General features: G+C 42.8%; 2 protein-coding genes across 6 annotated transcripts; both read right to left on the reverse strand.

The window, feature by feature from the left end:
• Positions 1-448: 448 nt before the first annotated feature.
• On the reverse strand, positions 449-5248 carry rsph4a (radial spoke head component 4A). Of its 4 annotated transcripts, none has more exons than XM_046316986.1 (8): positions 5089-5248; positions 4803-4907; positions 4501-4720; positions 1923-2213; positions 1384-1833; positions 1138-1279; positions 902-1019; positions 449-780 (listed from the first exon to the last, which is right to left on the reverse strand). In XM_046316986.1, the coding sequence occupies exons 2-8, from the start codon at positions 4901-4903 to the stop codon at positions 549-551; spliced, it is 1554 nt and encodes a 517-aa protein (XP_046172942.1). In that variant the 5' UTR covers positions 4904-4907; positions 5089-5248; the 3' UTR covers positions 449-548. The 4 variants fall into 4 exon arrangements, with proteins under 4 accessions (XP_046172942.1, XP_046172940.1, XP_046172939.1 ...); XM_046316984.1 differs by having other exon boundaries at positions 4501-4747; XM_046316983.1 differs by having other exon boundaries at positions 4501-4747; positions 4803-5248.
• Positions 5249-5364: 116 nt separating this feature from the next.
• On the reverse strand, positions 5365-16620 carry sympk (symplekin). 2 transcript variants are annotated; one of them, XM_046316686.1, is made up of 27 exons: positions 16460-16620; positions 16137-16247; positions 15956-16021; positions 15331-15384; positions 14406-14479; positions 14161-14287; positions 13806-14055; positions 13001-13171; positions 12553-12792; positions 12257-12408; positions 12013-12163; positions 11608-11836; positions 11351-11501; positions 10567-10802; positions 10382-10463; positions 10163-10276; positions 9935-10082; positions 9682-9842; positions 9437-9545; positions 9223-9323; positions 8742-8832; positions 8557-8658; positions 8234-8421; positions 6740-6916; positions 6487-6582; positions 6137-6367; positions 5365-5815 (listed from the first exon to the last, which is right to left on the reverse strand). In XM_046316686.1, exons 1-27 carry the CDS (start codon positions 16481-16483, stop codon positions 5648-5650), a joined length of 3804 nt encoding a protein of 1267 aa, XP_046172642.1. In that variant the 5' UTR covers positions 16484-16620; the 3' UTR covers positions 5365-5647. The 2 variants fall into 2 exon arrangements, with proteins under 2 accessions (XP_046172642.1, XP_046172643.1); XM_046316687.1 differs by having other exon boundaries at positions 16137-16244; positions 16460-16595.
• Between the last annotated feature and the right edge of the window lie 223 nt (positions 16621-16843).

Consider the following 16843-nt stretch of genomic DNA (forward strand, 5'->3'; position numbering starts at 1 on the left):
GTTCATTATCCATATAATTTTCTGCCTCATTTGATCTACAGAATGGATTTGAACCTAATTCACTGGGATAGACAGATTAATCCAATATGAATTAGATTTGACCACAGACTTGTATTGCATTACATGTTTTGTTGTAATGCAAAATACATTTTTAAAATTATGTATTTTTCTTATTCTCTAGTTTCTGTCAGGCTCATTTATGGTTAGAGATATCTTATTGAAGGAACACCCCACATATTCTGACAGGTCTTATCATTGAGGTAATGAGTTCCTTGTCTGCTTCATATTGAAACTAATAAACAGTGAAGTCTGCCATGCCAACACATCTGACTACGCTCTGAAATCCAAGAAAGATTATTCAACAAAAAGATGTGAATTAAATGCACAATTTTCTCAGTTAATCTTCAAAAACAGCTTTGTGATTGTAAAAATAAAAGAGGCACGGGACATTGCTCTGTGAATTGTTTAATTTGTGCTTTCTTGACAAATTATGGCTTTAGTCAACATTCAATTTTGTAATGTAGTGTCTGTTTCCTACAAAGTCCTCCTCAATCATCATCCTCCTCTTCATCTCCACCCAGGCCCTCTGTCTCATCTTGGGCAGCCTTCTGCTCCTCCATGGCTGCTTTCAGGGCCTGCTCTTCCTCCAGACTGGGGTCCAGGGCCTCTGTAATCTCTGGCCCACTGGTGTATTCTCGCTGGGGCATAGTTGGAAAAGTTGGGGTGTAGGCTTCCCCTGCAAATTTCAGGCCCCAGCCAAAGTATATGTTCTCAAAGTTCCTAAATTAGGAAACAACAAAAACATTTATTTGATTGGGGATGTTGTCTATGCCACAGTTACAACAACATATAACAAAACATTCCCTGAATAACATTCAGAAAATAAAGAACCCAAACTTACTTCCCACTGGCATAAGCATAAGCCCCTGGCCAGAGGTTGGAGCGTAGCACTGCAATAGCAAACTGAGAGATGAGGGTGGAGGACATCTTGGAGCTCCAGGGAGGGGTTGTGGTAATCTCTGAAATGCACATACAAGCAAACAGTCAAACAGACAGCATGCTACCAGAATCGAGTGAAAATGAGTGAAAATGTCTCTTCACCTTATCCTAGGCCAACACAGACTAGAATATACTGACCTGCATCCTCAGAGAGTGGTGTGAGGAGGGGTGGGCCCACCTCTGGCTCAGGCTCATCAGCCTCCTCCTTCACCTCTTCATCTGCTTCCTCCTCAAAGTCATCCTCAGGCTTCTCAGCCAGGTTCACCCACACACAGCGACCCTATGAGAGGCCATATGATCATTTACAGGGCAAAAAAAAAATGGTCTGGAGTATACCTGATCAAAATCATGCAGAAAAAAGGAATGTTTTTGAGTCAGAGTTACCTGTTGGAGAATGTGCTGGACATGATGCACCCAGGTGGATAGAGATTCTGCCATTTCAGGAACAGGAATACCCTCAAAGTCAGGATTCTCTTCAAAGCTGTCCCGGGCTCCCTCCTCTTCCTCCTCACCTTCCTCCTCTCCAAATTGGTAGAACCCGAGGGGACTGACCTGTGTGCCGGCAGAGATGCGAGCAATTTGGGCTCGCAAATAGTTAGCCTCATTGCCAGGGAAAGGGGGATAGCTGACAATGGGGGCATCCAGTCTCCCTGTGAAGAATTTGCGGATGTGGCGCGCAGCTGTAATCTGGGTAGGAGTGACAGTGGGCAGCCTCATCCAGCGAAGGCCAGACTCTCTGCACACAAAGTAAGTGAATTTGTTCACACCTGTGCGGTTGTCCTCCTTTGGCACCACAGGTGGCGGCTTGAAAGTGGATCTTGGGAGTGTATCAAACTAAAAAGCAAAGTCATTATACATTTTTCATGAAAGAAGAAACGTAATATGAAAGCAACATAGTCAGACAGGTTTTTTCAGTAACTCACTTCTTCCACCACCTCAGTTTCCTCATCATCATCCCGAGGTTCTCCTTCTGCGTCTTCTGCTGTTTCCTCATTAATCCCTTCCTCCTCATCTCTGTACTCACCCTCAGCAACAAGATAGTTGCCCTCAGTGCCCAGGATTTTACCCCAGAGTCGGCAGCGTGCTAGTGGTTGGGAATTTACCAACTGCTTGAGTGCCAGGAAAACCCTCAGCGTCTCCTCTCTGCCGAGTCCCACTCCAGCCTGCTCCAGTAAGAAGCCAACTTCACTCACATTGGGGAGCGGTGTTTCTACCTAATGAGACATAGGCACATTGAAATAATTATTGATCACACTATACAACTTGCTCATCCAATCCCCAGATCAGTCTTGGTAAAGTGAATGTGCAAGGACCACTATCTTATTTGTTTTCTTACCAGTGACCTGAGTTTGTAAAAGAAAATGAGGGGTGTCACTGCACAGAAATATATAAAAAAACATTGGAATGGAACTATATTTTACTATCAATTTTCACTATAGCACTTATCAGGGCCGGTCCTTGTGGTTCTGCCAGACCAATGCTGCCCGAAACCTGGAATAGTCCATTTAAGCAAAATGAAAGGTGAAAATATATTTTCTATATGTTTAAAATACACATTTTCCAGGACGTTGAAAATACATATTTTTCGGACGTTGAAAAATAAGTATTTTCCGGATGTTGGAATCAGGTTCGTTTTGAGTTCTGTATGAAAGTTAAAAATACTTATTTTCTGGATGTTGAAAAACGCATTTTCCTGACGTTGAAAATATGTATTTTCCGGATGTTTAAATCAGGCAAATGTTTGGTTCTGAATGCAAGTTGAAAATAAGTAATTTATAGACATCTGTTTGGGCCAAATCAAGGCTGGTCCAGCCTGGACAAAATCACCAAAAATAGACCTCTATGATTGGTCAATGTCTGGTTCAGATCAATGACCGTGGGCATGGAAATAAAGGCCAGTCTGGACCACACATTGACGTCTATGACTGGTTCAGAGTTGTTCCGGACCGGACCAAAAACCAATCTCTGTGGATGTGGAAATCAAGGCCGGTCTGTAACTGCACCAAAAGAAAGACATCCGAAAGGCATCGCCCGGCGGTGCTTACTAAGGTGTAGCCCACAGTGTTGCCTGAAATTGAAATTATGAATTCCCATCTGTGGTAAGCCTACCGTTTGTAAAACACAAAAAAAGAAGTCCAAAAAACGTCGGCTCGTGCTTACTGGGGTGTAGCCTACCATTTCGGCCCGCAATTTAATTTTATGAATGCCCATCCATGTGGTATAGGCTCAGCGTTTGTAAAACAGGCCATTACATCGGCTTTATTAGTTCTGATTCCTGTGACAAATCAATTTGGCTAATTAAGATCTGAATATCTGCTACCAAACGTTATAAGGAGTTATAGTGAGCCTATTCGCTATGTGTTTACATAACGAGAAATGCAGAATAATTGTATTTTTCGTTATGATCAGCTTGTCAAGAATTTATGGATACAAACAGAAAACCACACTGATCGTAACAATGGGGTGAAACTCAAGGACAACAGTTGTCATTGTCCATTCCATTTTGTCCATTTTACTTTGACCTGTGCTGTTTTTAGGGTATGTTGTTTGTTAAAATTACATCGCTTTTTTTATTTGATTGAGTGCCATTTAGGTTAGGCTATTTGATCTGAAAAACCTGCATGATGTAAAAAGTGTATCATTACATTGTCATATATTTGTATCTCCAGCATGTAGGCTAATGAAAAAGGTCACAAACTATTTCTACCATATCCTATATCTGCTACATGATTTATGTTAGATTTTTTGACGGAACGTTGGTGGAGCGCTGCAGCGATGCATCTCTCCAACAGCACCCTGGAGAGGCGCGCTGGGAATGGACAAGCGGTCACGGCTTGTCACATGGCGACATCAGCGCACACCTAAAAAGCCCATATGCCACTATTTGAGAGAAATTGTCATTATTTTTTGACAGAACTATGTGAGTTTTTTTGTGTTGTTGTTGGTGGTGTGTATCGGCTAGTTTAGCTCATAAAATGCCACCCTCATCAATATGCCACCATAGGCGGCTGCTCGTGCCCAATGAGCGGACAGACAGCGAGTACTTTCAAGTAACGTAAACTCACCCCATTCAGTTCAAATGTGCGCAACCGCAACATTCAAACGAGGCAACAAAGAAACTAATGGGATTGTAGCGACTGTGTTGAAGTCCAAATCGGGGGTGTGAACTAAGGTTTCTCTTCAAGAGTTGATCGACATGGTAATGGCTCTATAGTATTGGAGAAAAGTTTAAAAAACGGACCCTCCATCGACTCACTCATCACCCCAGAGAACATGTTTCCACTGCTCCAGAGATTGCATGGCTGTGTGCTCAAATCTATACACCTGTCTGCAACAGGTGTGGCTGAAATAGCTGAATCCACTCATTTGAAGGGGTGTCCACATACTTTTTGTATATATTGTGTGTTTGTTTTTCAACAGGTCATTCAGTACTGCAGCGTTTCCGTTCAATTGAACGCTCTATTACATTTCTAGAACTGAACGTAGCCCTGGCCACCTTACCTCTTGGTCACCATCATCACCCCCTCCCCGTGAAAACAGCAACATCTGCTGCTCAGCCAGGAGCTGTGCAGCAGGCGACGGAGGTATGTCTCTCAATGTGCTCTGCTTGTCCAGCAGCAATCCCCGCTTCACCTCATGGCTCATGTCTTCAATTACGTCAACCACATTTTCTGGGCGCTCATCCATCACCTTGGTCAGAACCCGTGCAAAATGGTCATAGCTGGAAAGGTTGGGGAAGAGTGTCATACTTTACTTACACGCTAGCATCACCCATCCACCCTGGCAATCATACAAATACTCACAGGTTGAGGTTACTTTTTGTACTATTTTTTAGCATAAAGGCCTTGAAGCAGATTGATGTCTGCTCCCTTTGATTGTTCAGTGGTGCTCCCGCTGACTCCATATTTCTTTCGTTCCCAACAACACAACAGAAAACGGTCCTGTTGTGAAAACTCGCCAACACCCAGTACGCCAGTGTCGCGGTTAAGTTTAGGTTGTTTATATCATGCGTCAAAATCAAAACTTTTCCAAGACATTAAAAAGGTCAATAACAGATAGCTTTTGAAAGTTGCTATCCAAGTTCCTTACCAGAAAGTCCACGTTACCAGCGGCCTGTTTCTAGGGTAAACAATACTGTTGCTGTGGTACTTCATGCATAGAATGTCCACCAGTCGCAGCATATCCTCCACTCCTAACAGTCCTTAAAAATGTAATGACATGCAGGATCTTGCTGCAGGTTGTCTCAATCGAAGCATGAAATAAAGGTTGAATTCACTGACCACCTTTGACAGAGAGTTGATCAGTACACATATGCATATGCTATACCTAGTTTGTATAATTAGGACACAATAAAAAGACATGGAACAAATAAACAAAAATCTTTTATTTTCATGACAAATACATTTTCTATTAAGGACTTTCAAAAGTAAAATAAATTGTAGTAAATCTTTTTCCTGACTAGAGTTCCACAGTGCATTTCGCAATTTCGACAAATACAAAACTAAGGACACATAACATAGATATTTTTGGATGACCAAGAATGTATGTTCAAGAGGTTCATACAGGTAAGAGCCAGTACAAACACAGAGGTGAAGTCAAAACAACGGTTCATTATAGTCTACTTTATGACTTCTCCCTAGATGGACCATCATTCTGCATCTCCTGTGCCAGTCTCAGGTTCTGTGGTACCTTCTTCGGTGACATCCTTTAATTGGTCAGTGACATCTGAAGGTTCAGTAAGTGCCTCCTCCATTGGTTCCTCCACAGTCTCTATAGGACCCGGAGTGGGGTTTTCTTCCACTACTGGCAAATCCACCTGGTAGAAAACATCATTGGTTAGTTATATTATACACACACACACACACACACACACACACACACACACACACACACACACACACACACACACACACACACACACACACACACACACACACACACAATCTATATGTAATAATATTTCAGCATGGCTTTTATACGTGCTATTTTGAGGGGAAGCTCAGTGACTGTAGATTATTCTGCTGGTTGTCAGTTGCAAGACACCAGTTGTGTCAATCTACACCTTTTCAAAACATTCCACATAAATACAACCAACTTCTGTAACGGCGACAAAAGGATGACAATAGTCTCGACTTACCTGTAAAGTGGTGTCTGCAGTTTCCTCTTGACAAGCGGGGGCCGTCTCTCCTTCCTCCATGGGCTCCTCTTCCTCTTTTTTACTTGGCAGATGCTGCTGGACTGCTGGCTCTGGATCTCTCAGCGGTACTGGAATAGGTTCTGCCCGTACTGGAGGGGTTGCAACAGGTGTGAAGGTTGCAACGGGTGTAATGGTTACATTGGCTGCGATGGTTGCAATGGGTGTCTCAACCTGTATGTAGTGAAAGAAGGGTGGTATAGAGAATCAAATAAAGTAAAAGACATAAGAGTTTAGACATGACAATCGTTAGTGACAGACACATAGCCATCTGTTGTTTCTGTGCCCATTACCTGTCTCTCCAATACTACAGGCTGCATGGCCTCTGGTTCTGGCTGTTTGCTGTTGGCCTCCAGGACTGTCATGATGGAGGCGGGAATGTGGGCTTGCTGTAACAACAACCAGGGAAGGTTTTGTTATGAGAGACTGATATATAGGGAGCTGGATCAGTTTGATAAACAATAGACTTTCTTACACTGGTGCATTTCATTGGTATGAGCTTAAAATGTCTCCCACTAAAATAAAGAGATAACGTTAGCTAGCTACCTGGTGGGGGGTGAAAGAGTGGACGTGCTGTAGAAGAGGTTCCCTCATCTCCGGGCAGCGCTCAAACACACTGGTAAGCTGGGCTGGTGGGAGCTGCAGCAGCACGCTGTAGGACTGCGGCTTAGTCCTCTGGCAGCACTTCACAAAGCCCTCCCACACCTTAGGATACTTCCACACCTGCACAACAAACAGAGACACATATGTATATACATTAGCAGTCAGAAGTCTGGACACACCTGCTCATTCAAGGGGTTCTCTTTATTTTTACTATTTTCTACATGGTAGAATAATAGTGAAGACATCAAAACTATGAAATCACACATGTGGAATAATGTAGTAACCAAAAAAAAAGTGTTAAATCTAAATATATAGCATAGTCATTTACAACATTAACATTGTCCACTGTATTTCTGACCAATTATATGTTATTTTAATGGACAAAAAAATATGCTTTTCTTTCAAAAACAAGGACACTTCTAAGTGACCACAAACCTTTGAATGGTAGTATACAAAAGTTTGGGGTCACTTAGAAGTGTCCTTGCACATTTTTTGTCCATTAAAATAACATCAAATTGATCAGAAATACAGTGTAGACATGGTTAAGTAAATGACTATTGTAGCTACAAACGGCAGATTTTTAAAGGAATATCTACATAGGCGTACAGAGGCCCATTATCAGCAACCATCACTCCTGTGTTCCAATGGCACACTGTGTTAACTAATCCAAGTTTATCATTTTAAAAGGCTAATTGATCATACCAAAACCCTTTTGCAATTATGTTAGCACAGCTGAAAACTGTTGTCCTGATTAAAGAAGCAATACAACTGTCTTTCTTTAGACTAGTTGAGTATCTGGAGCATCAGCATTTGTGGGTTTGATTACAGGCTCAAAAGGGCCAGAAACAATGGCCAGCATCCCAGAGTCACCTCTTCACTGTTGACGTTGAGATTGGTGTTTTGCGGGTACTATTTAATGAAGCTGCCAGTTGAGGACTTGTGAGGCATCTGTTTCTAAAACTAGAAACTCTAAGGTACTTGTCCTTTTGCTCAGTTGGGCACCGGGGCCTCCCACTCCTCTTTCTATTCTGGTTTGACCCAGTTTGCGATGTTCTGTGGAGGAAGTAGTACTCAGTGTTGTACGAGATCTTCAGTTTCTTGGCAATTTCTCGCATGGAATAGCCTTCATTTCTCAGAACAAGAATTGACTGACGAGTTTCAGAAGAATATTAATTTGTTTCTGTCCATTTTGAGCCTGTAATCGAACCCACAAATGCTGATCAATTGATGTTATTTTAATGGACAATTATTTTTGCTTTTCTTGCAAAAACAAGGAAATTCTGATACTTTTGAACGGTAGTGTATAATAACATATAGCAGGTTACCGGCATCCCTGTGTTCTTAAACAGCAAAGCCGTCAAATCAAGTCGGTGTCTAAATGTTGAGTGCTGAGCAACTGAATGCTCAGTGTAGGAGAAAAACTCCTAGTTTACTGACCTGCTTGACAATGAGTCGGGACAGGATGTTCATAACGAAGCCTCCCAGGCGGGGGTACATGCTGAGGGACTGGATAACTGTTCTCATCAGCAGAATGGGGAGAGGACTCTGCTCCATCAGCTGCTGCATTACCACAGCCAGGACCTCTGACGTGTACACATTCTTCTCCCCAAAACACAGGTTGGTGGCTGCAGACACGGACACACAAATAACACTTTCATCAACTCAGAAATATTCCAACAGAAAAATATCACTGGTGACAATGTGTAATAGTGTATCAGAGAAAACAAAACTGAATGGTTGTCAGGTAGAAGACAACTTACCTTTTATGATGGACTTCATGTCACACTTTGTTGAGTCAACATTGTGCAAAGAAATTAGAAGCTCGCCAGGGGTGAGAGGAGACATTGAGGAACTACCCTCGCCTAGTAACGAGAGATGACAAGTGTTATTACACGTCATTCACACTGGTGACATACAGTCACTGGAAGATGTGATGGGATCTTACTATGCTGGGTGCCCAGGAGACGGTTGAAGACTTCCTTCACCACAATGGGGTTGAGCTTGATAAGCTTGGGAAGAGCCTGGGTCACCTCTTTCTGTACACAGAAACACAGCAGAAACAGAGAGAACTCTGTTTATGATATATCCTGATTGCCCAGTCACTTTTACCCCTACCCATATGTACATACTGTGTTACCTCAATCTCGTACCTCTGCACATTGACTAGGTACTGGTACTCCTTGTGTATAGCTTTGTTATTGTTTCCATTGTTACACTTTCCTTTTTTATTTAGCAAATACGTGTCTTTTTAATTCTGCATTGTTGGAACGGGCTTGTAAGTAAGCATTTCACTGCAAAGTCCACACATGTTGTACTCGGCACAAGAAACCAATCAAATTAACACTGCTCCTGTTGTTTTAATGTCACAGTTATCTCCCTATTGTAGCACTTTGTGAAAGACACCATTGTTTTTTTGAGGAACTTACCTTTTCCAGGCCGTTGATGACAGGAATTAGGAAACGAACATCGGGCACTCGTTTGTGATACAGGTCCCTCACTCTCTCTACCAACTCTGGCGATGGAGGCACTAAGGAAAGACAAGAGTCCATGTAGAAGCTGACATTCCCATCTCATCTCCCGTTTGCCAAGCACACAGACCATCTGCGAATAAGCTGGGCAGTGGAGTGAAATACACTTTACCTTTATCAGTGAGAATGTGCAGGCAGCGAGTGACCAGAGTCTCTGCTCCTTTAGGACAGTTTTCAACCAACAGCAGAAGCTGTGGAGACTTCATCCCCATTCCACGGATCTATTGGGCAGGGAGAAAACTCACGAACACACACTGGTAGACAAGCAAGCCAAACGGCAGAAAGGACCAAAGAATGGTGCAGGGAGAGTGAAAGGAATTAGACAAAACTAAAGAGAGTGGGTAAGAAGGGGCTTACTGGCTGCTCTATCACTCGAAGCACACTGCGCTTGATGTCGGCAATGGCTTCAGTGTAGACAGAGGCCAGCTCATGAACCAGGCGGTGGTTGAGAGGCAGAAGGGACAGGTAGAGGTACAGGCACTGCCTCACTGTGTCCTCTGTCCAGGGGGAGGCCACCTCTGTGGGAGTGAGAGGGACAAACAATTGTTAGGTTAGTGGGGAAGAGAGAGACATTGCCGTGTGTGTATAAAGGTTAAACTGGAAGTCAAACCTGTATCCTTGTCAGCCCCAAAAAGTAACGACGGAGGGTTAGGGTGTACGAGGAGCTGCATGTAGTTCAGGGCAAACTTCTCAATATAGTCCCTCAGCTGGTCTTTCTCATACATCCGCTTTATGAAGGACAGCGCATTGGAGCGCACCTGGACAGAAAACAGTTAACGAAAGAAAAACACAAGCCAGCAGCAACAAAGACTCAGTTTTGTTCATTTTACTATGTTACCTTCTCCTTTTCATGTGAGCTGAGATCCAGAAGCACATGGAGATACTGGAACTGCCTTGAGGGCCGTTTTACAATCAGCTCTTTTAGAGTAGTCATGCCGAGGTACACCCGCGACTGAAACGCATTCAACCAGAAAGGAAATCACTAGTGGCATGATGACAGAGCCGGTACGTCATTTGAATTATTTGCTCAAGTTTAAAGACAATCAAATGTCATTACCTCATCTTCACAGTACCGTCGTATTACTTCCAAAGCAGACTCTGTAATTAACGGAGCCTCCAGCACAATCTTTGTGAAAAGCCTAGGAGAAGGGATAGAAATGGATAGGAAAGTGGATTAGATAATTGCTATTTGACTGCGGAGCCCTTTAGCTGGTGTCCACAGAAGAACGTAACTGTCCTCACCCATCCCTCTGCTCGGGCTTCTCCTGCAGGCCGGACAGTAGAGTGAAGAGGCAGTGGTCGTAGCTGTCCAACAAGCCAGTGGGCTGCTGACTGAGGTATGTGTTATACTCCTGGTAGAGAAGAGAGAAGGCCAGGTCGCTCCTGGTCCTAATGTCCTCCAGAATGAACTCCAGCACATCATCCTTCATCATCCCCTCAAACTGAGTCACAAGTCTGGACAACAGCTTGACCCGCACCTGCCAGGAAGAGTACATATATATTTATATTCCGGACTCAGACATCACTCATTCTAATATTTCTAGATTTCTTCATTTGAAGCAGTACAACTAATTATACTGTACTTTACCTCCAGCCAGTTCACCACTTATTCAAAACCAGATTCTGTACTCAAAATAGGAGACCAAGATAATTTTCTGGGGCATTGATAAAAAAACAACCTTGCTTCAGATATCATACACATATAAGTATGTGATCTTGTGTTTAATCTCACTGTAGTACCATACTGACCATGCGTTATAATATTTCTAGATTTTTTTCATTTTTATTTGGGGGATTTGCATGTATTGTTAGATATTACTGCACGGTTGGAGCTAGGAACATAAGCATTTTGATACACCCACGATAACGTTCGCAAAATGTGTACGAGACCAATCAAGTATGACATATGTCTACATCATAGACTCAAATAAGATGTTTGTCTCTTCCTATAGATGTTAGTTACTATGGAAATTGAGGCCTTTTATTATTTCTCTACTGGAGAGGAAGAACGTTTTGAAACACTCACATGGGCCATCCCACTCTGTGCTATAGCTTTTTCTGAGTGCAGGATGCGCTTGACAGCCATGTTGGTCAACTTTTCAAGCTGGGTGTCTGTCAAAGGCTGGATCACATCAGCTAATCTGAACACTTTCCTCTTCCCACTTGTCCCAGGTGTTCTAAAAAAAATCAAATCAAAAGCCACAAATGAAACAGTCAGAATGGTTAAATGGCAGGGTACTGGGTTTGCTTTTATGTGTGATAGTTGTACTGCTTCAGACTCACTTGATCTGTGTGGAGGGGAGGATGGGCTCAGGCAGCCTCTTGACCTGGGGGGCTTCCCCCGTTTCAGTTTGGCTCTTATCTCCATAGCCTCCTCCAACCACAGAGATGGCTTGACCCATAACTGGTACTTTGCGCTTGATGAGCAGGTCTTTGGAAGACTCCCCTATGCCTTCATCCATGCCCTCCTCCTTTCCAGCTTTCTCATCTCGTGCTTTGCACTGCTCCAGTCCTAAGGGATAGATTGGAGAAGATTTTTTATTAGAATTAACAATTTGGAGAACAGATTTTCAGAAATTAAAATCAACATTTCCATCTTTGAAATCTGTGAATTGGGTAGCCCATTGTTGTCAGTCATTTTGCTATCTTTATTTCATTGTTCTAGTTCCTTCTCCCTCTCCCTCTAACCTGGTCCAACTCCCGCTGCTGTCATCTGAGTGGCCATCATTCTGGCCAAGTGTTTGATTTGGGCATCGGTTCCTGCAGACTCCACTGGTGTGTATGTGGCCTGGAAGGACGCTGGCATGACATCAGGCAAGTACACCATGCTGATTAGAACCTGTATGTGGAAGAGGAACACAAACATGAGAATGGCCCTCACATCCTCCAGGTGTCAAAAATGAATAAATCACATTCTACCACAGCAGTTTACCAGATTGGCCACGTTCTCTGGGGAGAGCAGGGGGCGCAAGAACTCTGCAGTGAGGTCGATGGCTGACTGGACTACTGGCACAGAGGAGGGCTTGGAGATGGAGGGGGGGGCTGGCTCTTCTTTATCTTCATCATCTTCTATAAGAGCGGGCTCTGAAAGTAAGACAACATTAGATTACAGATCTAGCATATGGAACCGCAGGTTGATTCTGGATTTATGGGGTGTGGGAGTCAACTAGGTACTTCTAAAAAAAGGTATCAGTCAATGGTAACCGGTGCAATATCTTCACAACTAACCAATCTTGAGCTTTTTGCCCTCTGTGTATGGCTCATGGCGGGGCCTTTTGCGCGGTTCACGTGGGGCTGGCGTGTGACGGGTTATTTCATTCTGGGACATCCCCAGGTCTAGGAGCAGAGTGCTGATTTGTCCCTGGAACTCCAGGCTGCAGGGGTGCTTGAGCACTGCCATCAGGTGTAACTTTAGATTCTTGCGTACACTGCTCACCTGAGACTTGGCCAGTGTTGGGGGTAGGTTGGCTACAAAAACAAGTGAAATATGATTTAAATTATACTGAACTTCACCTCCATTCAGTTCACTTACTCAAAATCAGATTCTGTACTCAAAATAGGAGACCAAGATCAATTTCTAGGGCATCGATAAAGAAATAAAAATGAACTTTGCTTCAGGTATCATACACATAAGCTTGTGATATTGTGTTTAATCTCACTGTAGTACCATACTGACCATGCAGAGTCTCATAAGCCTGGACCACCTCAGACATAAACATAGGCCTCTGTCGGGCCAGTGTGGCCAGGGAACCCAGGGCTGTGGTCAGGTTGATGCTGGAGATAGCAGGGTGGACCATGAACTTCAGAAGCTGCTCCAGTGCAGACTTGCCCTCCCCACACAGGGTATCTTAGGAAGACATGGCAGACATTGTGTAAGGTGAATCAAGACATGTAGAGACAGCAATGCTACATTTAAGCAATAATGCACGAGGGGGTGTGGTATATGGCCAATATATCACAGCTAAGTGATGTTCTTATGCACGAAGCAATGCGGAGTGCCTGGATACAGCCCTTAGCTGTGGTATATTGGCCATATACCACAAACCTCAGAGGTGCCTTATTGGTATTATAAACTGGTTACCAAAATAATTAGAGCAGTAAAAATAAATGTTTTGTCACACAGTCTGTTATAAATTGGTGGTTTGAGCCCTGAATGATGATTGGCTGAAAGCCGCGGTATATCAGACCATATACCACAGGTATGACAAAAGTTATTTTTACGGCTCTAATTACGTTGATAAATAGTTTATAATAGCAATGCGTCGTGGATAACAGCAGCCCTTAGCCATGGTATATTGGCCATATACCACACCACCTCAGGACTTATTGCTTAAATATACCACGGCTGTCAGCCAATCAGCATTCAGGGCTCAAACCACCCAGTTTATAATCCTGCACAACACATTGGGGAAAACTCAACTGAAAATGTATGCATGTAAATGTATTAAAATGTCACAGTAAAGAAAATCATCCCCTCTCACCGTAGCGGATATAGGCATGGTCTTTGGAGATTTTATCCAGGCTGATGTCTCCCTCTTGGCGCTTGGGAGTGTCAGAGTCTGACGTCCTCGGTGAAAGGGTGATGATGAGAGACTCTGTGAACTTGATAGCATGAGTGCGGACTCCATCATTGTCAACTTCCAGCATAGCCAGAACTTCCTCCTTCATCTGAGTCACCATGTCCCAGCATGCTTCCTGCATGTCTGACATGGTCTTGGAACGCACAAACCACTGGCATAGAAAACAAACAAGCCTCAGTACAGCAACACACATGGGTACATATTATGGGTTGAATGTGATAACAATGAGAAGGCAATGATTAATGAAAGTGTGTACCTGCAGCGCCACTTTGTAGAGCTGAGTTAGTGTGAGGATTGCCTTCTTCACCACATTGACACTTTCGTCCTTCAGCAGCATGTTCAGGTTGGCAATCAGTTTAAGCAGGAGCTCGTTGTCCCTCTTACTGTTAAGACAAAAACAACCCAAGTTAAAAACATCACATTTATTGAACATGACTATCGTGAACTTGATATTCTAATAACTGTTCTATATGTGTGTGTGTGCGACCGATGAACACTTACCATGCTTCCTCAATGAAGCCAATGACAAACTTTCTTACTTCCATTGACTTATCGGTCTGAAAGGCTATGATCTCCTACAGACACAGGGTGACAATGAGAGAGAGAGAGAACACATTTTACACTTAAACAATAAGGCACGATGGGGTGTGGTATATAGCCAATATAACACAGCTAAGGGCTGTTCTTATTCACAATGCAACGCAGAGTGACTGGATATAGCCCTGAGCCGTGGTATATTGGCCATATACCCCAAACTCCAGAGGTGCCTTATTGCTATTATAAACTGGTTATACAGTCTGATATACCACGGCTTTCAGCCAAATTAGCATTCAGAGCTCGAACCACCCAGTTTATAAAAGTGCTTTTACAACTGGTGTTAACCTAGCTGAGAAACGCTCAACTTTGTTATATTATATCAAGGCGGAGTTGGTCGCACGGTTTGCTAGCAACAACATTGCGTCACCATCAGTCAATACTTGAAAAAATTACAATTCTGAAAAAGCTTACCTGTACCTATGTTTCTCCGCAGTCCTTTCGCAGGGTGCCGAAATTCCTACTTTTAATAAAAACTTATTGAATACAACCAATTACTTTTTCCTCATGTGTTGCACAACTCAGCGCGAGTGCACGTGCCAATTGAATCTCAGCTTACATGATGTCAAGGCCACTACGTTTCCATTTGAGCAACACAAACTAGGAAAAAGTCAGTGGTATTCGATAAAAGTTATACAAGACAAACATAAGTACAGGTAAGCATTTTCAGAATTGACATTTTTACAAGTATCAACTGATGATGACTCAATGTTGTTCCTAGCAAATTGTGCAACCAGTTATCAAAACTGAACTCCACCCTCAATACAAGAGAATGGAGCTGAGCGTTCCTCAGCTAGTGGTAACCAATATACATCTATAACTACATACTTACATCTAAGAAATTGTCAAGTAAAGAGGGGTCCTTGTTGATGATCAATTCCTGGACCTGAATAATGAAAAGACACTTATAAATATTAAATTTTTACAAAAATGTTTTTTTTACCTTTATTTAACAAGGCAAGTCAGTTAAGAACATTCTTATTTACAATGACGGCCTACTGGCGAACAGTGGGTTAACTGCCTTGTTCAGGGGCAGAATGACAGATTTTTACCTTGTCAGCTCGGGGATTCAACCCAGCAACCTTATGGTTGCTCTAACCACTAGACTACCTACTCTAACCACTAGACTACCTGCCGCCCCATATATATATTGGGGCGGCAGGGTAGCCTAGTAACCGAAAGGTTGTAAGTTCAAATCCCCGAGCTGACAAGGTACACAATCTGTCGTTCTGCCCCTGAACAGGCAGTTAACCCACTGTTCCTAGGCCGTCATTGAAAATAAGAATTTGTTCTTAACTGACTTGCCTAGTAAAATAAAGGTTAAAAATATATATATATATATTACAGGTCTGAAGAAAAGGTTAGAATGTACAGCCGTCCTAACATTCCTATCTGATCTCTTGAAGGAGCTTATACTGGCCTGCTTATACTGGCCTGCCAGAGAGCTGATCACAAACCTGTTTGAGAACCGTGAGTTTGCTGTCTGTAGCAATAAGAGCTGCTTGGTTGAGGAGATCAACAACCTGTGGGTTGAGAACAGACAATCAGGTACATATGTTGGAACTATAAAACATAGATAATTTGACGCGATTTTATTAAAATATGGACAAAATCATTCCAAGGGTTGTTCGGGGATACCTTTTCACTGGTGGTCATATCGACAATAGCAGTGTCCTCGTCTTCATTGAAAAACTGTGATGCCACACTGGTCCTCACACCAGCACTTTCTCCGTTATTTGAGGCCATCTTCTAAACATACACGGAAACAAAGTTAAATTAAATTAACTTACTAGTTAGTTACATGCGATGGAAAAATAAGTGCAAACCCTGGCGCACTTTGGTTAGAAACACAACGTTGGCCGGCTATGCTAGTTAGGTGACGGAAGTCAGCCGTCGCCTGCCCTGCAAAATAACTTTACTGACAACAAGAATTACAGCACAAAATGAGGAAAACACATTACCTTATTAGATGCTTTATTATTCATAAATTAAAATGAAATATTTGCACTGGTGTGACGAGTATCAAGGGCTCAACTTCGCTAATACACCGCCATATTTGGCGGAAGTACTAATAATGCAGCTGTGCAACAAAAGCTTCTCTCGGCTGCAACAACAGTTGGGTGTTTTAAGTTCCCCTTTAGGCATAACTAGATAAATTTACCAAACAAATTGGCAAATCTCTAGGATTTTAAACCCCTGAACCTATTATATTTATATACAGATGTTTTATTTATGTTTTTATGTGCAAAATTGTAGCCTATAGAAGGACACGTGAGGTAAACCCATACAACGTGTAAATGGATGCAAACTGTTGCAAACACGTGTCGGGATATTAAAAAAAAAAC

This window comes from Oncorhynchus gorbuscha, linkage group LG20 (genome assembly GCF_021184085.1).
Source record: "Oncorhynchus gorbuscha isolate QuinsamMale2020 ecotype Even-year linkage group LG20, OgorEven_v1.0, whole genome shotgun sequence".
NCBI classification, from domain to species: Eukaryota; Metazoa; Chordata; class Actinopteri; order Salmoniformes; family Salmonidae; genus Oncorhynchus; species Oncorhynchus gorbuscha.